Here is an 8,424-nt window from a genome sequence, read left to right as displayed (position 1 = left end):
AAAAAAAAAAAAAAAAAAAAAAAAAAAAAAGCACAAACATAAAATACAATAAAATGAGGAAATGAGGCAAGAAGAAATGAAAATAAGACAATGTGAAATAAGCGCAGGAAAAAATGTGTCACAAAGTAGGAGACGTGTCATATATCTAGCTCTGAGCTTCCTGGTGGTCAGAGCTAAGAAGGAAACTTTGACACCACATCCATGGGATAAAAGCAAGCCAGCTGTCAGTTCTGCTATAATGCTTACTTTGAAATTGTTAATTTGGTCCAGGCACAGTGGCTCACGCCTGTAATCCCGGTACTTTGGGAGGCCGAGGTGGGTGGATCACCTGAGATCAGGAGTGGTGGCAGGCGCCTGTAATCCCAGCTACTTGGGAGGCTAAGGCAGGAGAATCGCTTGAACCCAGGAGGAGGAGGTTGCAGTGAGATGAGATCACGCCATTGTATTCTAGCCTGGGCAATAAGAGCGAAACTCTGTCTCAAAAAAAAAAAAAAAAAAGAAAAGGCCGGGAAAAAAAAAAAAAAAAAAAAAAGAAAGAAAGAAAAGAAAAAGAAACTGTTAATTTGTTCCAACAAGATTGACATATTAGGGGCCGGGCCTGGTGGCTCACATCTGTAATCCCAGCACTTTGGGAGGCCGAGGAGGGCAGATCACGAGGTCAGGAGACCGAGACCATCCTGGCTAACACGGTGAAACCCCGTCTCTACTAAAAATACAAAAAACTAGCCAGGCGTGTGGCAGGCACCTGTAATCCTGGCTACTCGGGAGGCTGAGGCAGGAGAATGGTGTGAACCCGGGAGGCGGAGCTTGCAGTGAGCCAAGCTAGCGCTACTGCACTCCAGCCTGGGGGACAGAGTGAGACTCTGTCTCAAAAAAAAAAAAAAAAAAATGACAGGAAACAATCTGAACATCACATAAATTTTGCATTTTCTTTTTTTTTTCTTGAGATGGAGCTTCATTCTTGTCGCCCAGGCTACTGCAGCCATCTTGGCTCACCGCAACCTCCGCCTCCCAGGTTCAAGCGATTCTCGTGCCTCAGCCTCCTGAGTAGCTGGAATTACAGGCATGTGCCACCACGCCAGGCTCATTTTGTATTTTTAGTACAGACAGGGTTTCAACACGTTGCTCAGGCTGGTCTCAAATCCCTGAACATAGGTGAATCCACCCACCTCTGCTTCCCAAAGTGCTGGGATTACAGAAATGAGCCACTGTGCCCGGTCTGGATTTTCTTTTGAGTGATTTTGTCAGTGAAAACTCTAGATTAACATAGAAACCACACCCAACTCAGCAGAGCCACGCAGGAATACACAAAAAGTATTTTTTTATGTATGCACCCCTGAGATCTCCATCAGCTTCACTGAGTGTGTTACGGGTTCACCTGCCCTAGTGAGCCTGGCCAGCAGCACAGTTCCCTCTGATTTCAGACAACCTTCTTTCCACCATTTCACAATATCACACAAACTGCCCCCTTCCGACACCCACTTCCACTCCCACTTCCACATCAATCTCAAGTATTCTTTAACCATGGGACATCCGTAAAACTGTGCTTCTGTCTTTCTTTGATTTGTATCTTTGGTTTTATGCATTCCTGACAGCTTTTCAGTGTTATGTCACTCATCCCACTTTCTCATAAGTCCATGGTTTTTCGTTTTGCCGTTGTTGTGTTGTTTTGTTTTTGAGATGGGGTCTCACTCTGTTGTCCAGGCTGGAGTGCAGTCTCAGTAGCTCACTGCAGCCTCAATCTCCCAGGCTCAAGCAATCCTTCCACCTCAGCTTCCCAAGTAGCTGGGACCACAGGCCTGGGTCACCATGCCTGGTTAATTAAAAAAATTTTTTTTGCCGACATGGGGTCTTGTTATGTTATGGAAACTCCTGGCCTCAAGTTATCCTCCCGCCTTGACCTCCCAAAGTGCTGGCATTACAGGGGTGAGCCCCCATGCCCGGCTGCCCCATGGTCATGGTTGCATAGCTTTGCACAGCATAGTGATATTCAGCCACTCACAAGTTGCATTATAGCAGAAATTACTGTACAGCTATTTCCTGCTTTGCCCTTTGATCAAACCAATGGCTTAACAAAGAGCCCCATTCAGGAGTAATAGAAGGTCTGCCCAGGCCATGACTGTGTGTGATTCTGACCTTGTGAGGTCATGGGCAGACAAGGCTGGGGCCTGTTTCCTGACCTCACCCTCCCTCAAGGCCCACAAGTACAGAGGTGCTGTGTTCCTTCCCCGTAGCTGCTGGAACAAATGATCACAGCCTGGGGGACTTTGATCCACAGAAATTGAATCGTCACAGTTCTGGAGCCCAGAAGCCCAGAATCAAGGTGCTGGCAGGGCCATGCTCCCTCTGAAGGCTGGAAGAAAGCCTCTCCTGCCTTTCCCCAGCTCTGGCAGCTCCACGTCCTCTGGTTTGTGGCGCATCGCACAGATCTCTGCTTCATCATCACTTGACCTCCTTATAAGGATGCTAGTTAGGGCCCGACCTCACCCTATATGACCTTCTCTTAACTAACTCCATCTCCAAAGACCCTAGATCCAACTAAGGTCACATTCCAAGGCTCTGGGTAATGAATTTTGGGGGGTCACTTCTACGCCCTAAAGACACCACTGGAAAGAAAGACCACGGATCTTCCTGGCAGCCTGTTCACATGCAAATCATACAGCGAGTACCAGCAGGGTTAGGGTTTGCATCCAGGTGATGTCCTCAGCCCAGCCCAGGCTGAAATTCCTCCACCAAAGGGCAGGCAGGTCAGACCCATGCATCAGAAAATGCCCCAGAGTTTGCTCAAGTATGAGGTGAAGGAGTATGAGGCCAGAGCCATCAGGCCAAGGGGACGTGGCCTCTGGGAGAGGAAGAGCTAGGCAGGCTAAATCCAGAAAGTTCCCAGATTCCTTAGCAGCCAGCTCAGTTCAAAAATGCAAGGATGGCCCCGATGTGGAGGGGACAGGACAGGCCTTCCCTCACAACTCCCAACTACCCTGCAGGGTCTGCGGGGAGTCCCATCCACCCCACCGGGGAGTCCCACTCACCCCACCCCAGCCCCCACCTAACAGGGCTCAGCCCTCACCTTCTCACCCACAGGGCCAGGCCTGCCGACACCTGCTTCACCTGGCTGTTCAGCGGCACCCCCACTTCCGTGGCCTGTTCAATTTCTCTGTTCCAGTGCTGCTGTGGGGGGAACTCTTCACCCCAGAGCTCTGGGACCGCCTGAGCCAACACAAAGCCCCATATGGCTGGCGGGGGCTCTCTTACCAAGGTAATCCACGCCCACTGCCTCTCACCTGTCTTCTGTCTCAGCTTCCTGCTCTTGGCCCTGAGGTAGGCCAGGCCTCCCTGCCCTCATAGCACTGGTGATACAGGGCCTCTCTGTCCCCCTCTCTCCTCCCAGAAGCCCCAGCTATGCAACTCCTGCCTCACCTCCCTCCTCCGTCCAAGCACCCAGGGAGAGGCCTGAGGCTGCCCCCGCCAGCGGCCCTCACCGTCCTGGGGCCTCCCTGGCAAGAAAGGCTGCAGCGTCCAATGGTGGCCAAGGACAGAGGCTGTGGGGCCTCAAACCACCTCACTCACGGTTGCCGCTGCAGGAACCCCCACATTGCAGGCCCAGAGCCCCCTCTACATTATACTTGCACCCAAACCCCACAGGCCTCCGATTCTTTTCTTTTGCAATATACAGTCTTTTTTATTTTTGAGACGAGTCTCGCTCTGTCACTCAGGTTGGAGGGCAATGGCACAATCTCAAGCTCATTGCAACCTCCGCCTCCCGGGTTCAAGTGATTCTTGTGTCTCAGCCTCCCAAGTAGCTGGGATTACAGGCATGCCCACCACACCTGGCTAATTTTTGTATTTTTAGTAGAGCCAGGGTTTCACCATGTTGCCCAGGCTGGTCTCGAACTCCTGGCCTCAAGTGATCTGCCCGCCTCACCCTCCCAAAGTTCTGGGATTACAGGCCTGAGCCACCGTGCCCAGCCCAGTCTTTTTTAAGCTCTGAGCCCACTTCTCTAAGAATAGTCTTAAGAGGATAAGTTATTTGGGTTCTTAAGACAAGTGAAGGCCGTCAAGCCCCCCTTCCACTGTCAGCTTTTCTGTTCTCCCCCCAACAGACATCTCCTTCCTCTCCTACCCTCTGTGCTTCTTGGGAGGGGCTGGGGTCAGGCCTCAGGGGACATGGGGCACGAGAACCAGCCTAGGGAAGGCCCCAGGTGCCCCGATGCCAGCCCTTCTCATGGCTGCTCCCCATCTGCACCCACAGTCATCACCTCCACCCTGAGCCTTCTGAACAGCTCAGAAAGCGCCAAGCTGTTCACCCCGCCCAGGGACTCTCCTCCAAAGTGTATCCGGTGTGCCGTGGTGGGCAACGGAGGCATTCTGAATGGGTCCCGCCAGGGTCCCAACATTGATGCCCATGACTACGTGTTCAGGTATGAGGGGCACGGGCTGGGGAGGGGCGGGAGGGAGAGTTGCCTGGAGGGTGGGGGGGTCTCCCCCAGGGGCAGTGGGCTATGGCAGCAGTGGCCTGGGCAGCTCAGCAGTTGTGACAGGCACACGGGCATGGACAAGGCAAACACAAACAGTAGGCCCTGAGGACAGAGCATGGCTGCCCGTGCAGGGGACCCGGGAGGAAGGAGCTGCCAGGGCCACCTCTACCTACTCACAGGGGGTCACTCCTGTGAGGTCTGGAGGAGTGGGGTTCTGGCTGACAACTGGGCACTGGTACTCCGTGGGCAGAAGGAGTGGTCGTACAGAGGCAGCGGGGACAGGCCAGGCAGAACAGTGGAGATGGAAGCAGAACAGACGCCCTGGTGTAACCACAGACACTGACAGGCTTCTGTGCCGACCAGACTCAATGGAGCTGTGATCAAAGGCTTCGAGTGCGATGTGGGCACCAAGACTTCCTTCTATGGTTTCACTGTGAACACGATGAAGAACTCCCTTGTCTCCTACTGGAACCTGGGCTTTACCTCCGTGCCACAAGGACAGGTGAGGCCTCTGGCAGGCATGCCATTATAGTGAACAATGGCACCATTGTTCCTGGAGTCCCCTCAGTGGGGGCCACAGGGCTCACACACCCTGGTCAAGTGGATGGAGAGGGTGTGCTAGGACTCTGGATACACAAGATGGCCACTGAAGATGAGGGGGGATCTGGTCCCGGACTCCCCGTGGACTCAGGCAGCACAGGACTCCTCTGCAGCATGGGACATGAATGGCTAGCATTTACCGAATGCTTACCACTTGCCAGGCACTTTACAGAGACCGTGCAACCCATGGTTTTACTGGTGAGGGGATAAAAGCCTGGCACCTTTCATTCAGTGAGTCAGCGGTAGGGTCAGGATTTGAACCCAGAGTACCCCCCACCTTGAGAGTTGGCATTCTTTGGGGAGCTCAGCCTGTCCTAGCGATTCCCAGGGGAAGGGGTTTTATGGAGTTCCTCCTCTGTTTCTAGCATGTTACAGGGCACACACACGGTCACCACAGCAGCCCTGAGTGGGACCCTTGTACCCATTTCCAGATGACAAAGCAGAGACGCTGAGAGGTTCAGGAACGTGTCCAAGGTCACCCAGCTGGAACCATCTAGATCTAGGCCCCTCTGACCCCAGCCCTGGCGTTGTTTCCATTTCCCCACACTGGCCCCTGGAAGAATGTGGTGTGGCCTCTCGAAATCTCACAATAGCCCTGTATAGGAAACTGAGGGTCAGAGACACTGAGGGACATGCACCAGGTGGCAGCCAGTGTGTGGGAGTCAGCATCTGGCCCTACCTGCTGGCCTCCAGGTTCCTCCACCCGCACCCAGGGGCCGTAACTCAAAGCTTCCCTCCTCAGGTGCTGTGGGTGCCACATGCAGGGTTAGGGGGATCCCAGGAAAAGGGAATCTGCGGTGCTGGAGGAAGCTGAGCTGGGTTTCTAGAAGCTTCCTCCCCTGACCAGGGGCTTAAGCAGTGTCCTACCATAGTGTCTACGCCACACTGAGTCCTCACACTAGAACCTCTCTTCTGTGAAGTGGAACAAAATGGAGCAGCTTTAGACTTTTTGTTTTTGCTTTGAGACGGAGTCTCCCTCTGTCACCCAGGCTGGAGTACAATGATGTGGTCTCAGCTCACTGCAACCTCTGGGTCCTGGGTTCAAGTGATTCTCCTGCCTCAGCCTCTCAACAAACTGGGATTACAGGCATGCACCACCACGCCTGGCTAATTTTTATATTTTTAGTGGAGACGGGGTTTCACCATGTTGGCCAGGCTGGTCTTGAACTCCTGACCTCACATCATCTGTCCGCCTCAGCCTCCCCAAATTGTTAGGATCATAGGCGTGAGCCACCGCGCCCGGCCTCAGCTTCGGTGTAGCCACAGTACACGTATGAGTTATCTATTACTGTGTAACAAATGACCTCGAAACTTGGTGGCTTTAAACAACACACATTATCTTGTGGTTTCAATGGGTCAGGAATTTGGGGGGAGCTTAGAGGAAGGTTTTGGCTCAGATGATGGAGATGATGGGCTGCATCATCTGAGAGACCCAAAAGCTTGACTGGGGCTGACATCAAGGCAGTGTCTCACAGGCCCTTGCCACTTGGGCCTCCCTGTAGGCTGTGTCCTCACGGCATGGCAGCTAACTTCATCCAGAGTGAGTGATCTGAGAACGTAAAGGAAGCCACAGCACTTTTTATGACCTAGCCTCTAAGCCACACACCATCACGTTCCTTTTTATCAGAAAAATCCTGTGCATGAGTCGCTAAGTCCAGCCCATACTCCAGGGGAAGGCAATTGGGTGCCACCTCCTGAAGGAGCGTTAGAGGATTTGCAGGCCTACATTGAAACCAGTACCGTACCTCTGGGTGGGAATGAAAGGTATTTAAGGGAAATTCTCCAGTCGGCTCAGCAGGCAAGGTTGGGTGGAGGGCTGTCCACACGGAGGAGCTAACCATGGCCTGGTTCCCCTCCGGGCTCATCGTCTCTATTCTGACAGGACCTGCAGTATATCTTCATCCCCTCAGACATCCGCGACTATGTGATGCTGAGATCAGCCATTCTGGGTGTGCCTGTCCCTGAGGGCCTAGATAAAGGGGACAGGTGAGCAGCCAGGTCATGGTGGTGTGGGGCGTGGTGGAGGGGCAGGGGCGCTATGGTCGTCTTCCTTTTGCTCCCAGGGCCCATCATGGGGTAAGAGGAGGTGGGTGAAGGGCAGCAAGAAAAGCCCTAAGAATTCAATCATCCCCAATTATTCACATAACTCAGCAACTCACATAACTCAGGGAAATTCTACTTTTTGTCTACCCCTGGAAAGCCCAGGTGACCCTCTGGGTTCCCAGTAGCCTTCTGGGGGTGGTGGGCTCGGGGCGGAAGAGGCAGCTTTTCTGAATGGGATGAGCAGGTCTGGCTCCTCGGCTTCAGGCTGTGTTCTCCCTGCCCAGCCTGGCTGCCCCCAGCGGCTCCAGGTCACAAACTGGGCAGGGTCTGCTGTCCCATTGAGCACACAGTGCTGGAAACGAGTCGGGGCCAGTCTGTGCCACTCCTCCTGGTGGGCATCCGTCCCAGGGTCATGCCTGTGAAACGGGAGAGCAGACTCAAGGCCCAGCATCCTGAGAGGCGGAAACAATGGGCCCTTTGTCTTCTTTCCCACCTTCCTGCACAGCAGGCCTGGGTCCAGCTCTCTTGAGCCATCACCTGACCCTCGTCTGAACCTCCTCCCGGGGGTTCTGAGATAATTTCTTGTCCCTGAGATCAGGTCCCTAAAAATCAACGCCACTGCTGTGGCACAGACAACCAGCCCTCCTATCTCTGGGGTCTCCCTGAGGACATCTCGCCCACCCCCACAGAGTGGCTTTACAGGTGGTCCTTACGGGTTAAGGGCTCTAAAGCCAGGCCCACCCCGCCCCCACCCTGGTGATTACCCAACAATTGCTTCCACTGCTGGTCTGAGCTGGGCTTTGTGACACGCTGGGCTTGGGCTCTTGGGGCTGCCTCAGAGACATCGGGTGGACCTAAGCCTTCCCAACACCAATGAGCTCCCCTTCCCACACCCCTAATCCGTCCCCTACCCAGTCTCCCTCCCAGTCCCGTTCCAATAGCATTGTCACCCCTCCAGACCAGCAGCCTCACGAGAGCTCAGCCCCTTCCCCACTCGGGGCTCTTCCTCCCGGCCTCCCTCCCACCCTCCCACCCCAAGTGCCTCACAGCCCTCTTCCCGGACTTCCTCCCTGAACCCCAGTCCTCAGGTCCAACACGTGCCCCGCGGGGCCGCCCAATCCCCACCCCACCCACCTCCAAATCTCCCTCCCAGTCTGGTTTCAAATCCCTCTCTCGAAACCCTTCCCTAACCCCACTGTGCCCCCCAAGTCCTCCTTCTACAGCCCTGCCCCCTCATCTTCCTATATTGGACCAATTCAGAACATCCCGTCCTATATCACCCCCTATGTGCCCCGCTTTCTGAAGG

At 54.1% G+C, this 8,424-nt stretch overlaps 1 protein-coding gene and 1 long non-coding RNA gene across 5 annotated transcripts in view; one reads left to right on the top strand and one right to left on the bottom strand.

Moving 5' to 3' along the window:
• ST6GALNAC2 (ST6 N-acetylgalactosaminide alpha-2,6-sialyltransferase 2) overlaps positions 1-8,424 on the top strand; it is a 31,430-nt gene that overhangs the window by 16,427 nt on the left and 6,579 nt on the right. For all 4 annotated transcript variants that reach the window (XM_017884880.1, XM_017884881.1, XM_017884882.1 and 1 more), the window contains exons 3-6: positions 3,082-3,256; positions 4,250-4,418; positions 4,839-4,977; positions 6,958-7,061. In XM_017884880.1, the coding sequence (XP_017740369.1) occupies positions 3,082-3,256; positions 4,250-4,418; positions 4,839-4,977; positions 6,958-7,061 (587 nt within the window). The remainder of the gene's footprint in view (positions 1-3,081; positions 3,257-4,249; positions 4,419-4,838; positions 4,978-6,957; positions 7,062-8,424) is intronic.
• LOC108537422 (uncharacterized) lies at positions 6,949-7,875 on the bottom strand. The gene is made up of 3 exons (XR_001887806.1): positions 7,612-7,875; positions 7,235-7,534; positions 6,949-7,044 (listed from the first exon to the last, which is right to left on the bottom strand). It is a non-coding gene; the product is annotated as an uncharacterized LOC108537422 (long non-coding RNA).

The sequence above is a fragment of the Rhinopithecus bieti genome, unplaced genomic scaffold (genome assembly GCF_001698545.2).
Source record: "Rhinopithecus bieti isolate Rb0 unplaced genomic scaffold, ASM169854v2 scaffold_13400, whole genome shotgun sequence".
Lineage (NCBI taxonomy): Eukaryota > Metazoa > Chordata > Mammalia > Primates > Cercopithecidae > Rhinopithecus > Rhinopithecus bieti.
This window is presented reverse-complemented; position numbering and strand designations above follow the sequence as displayed.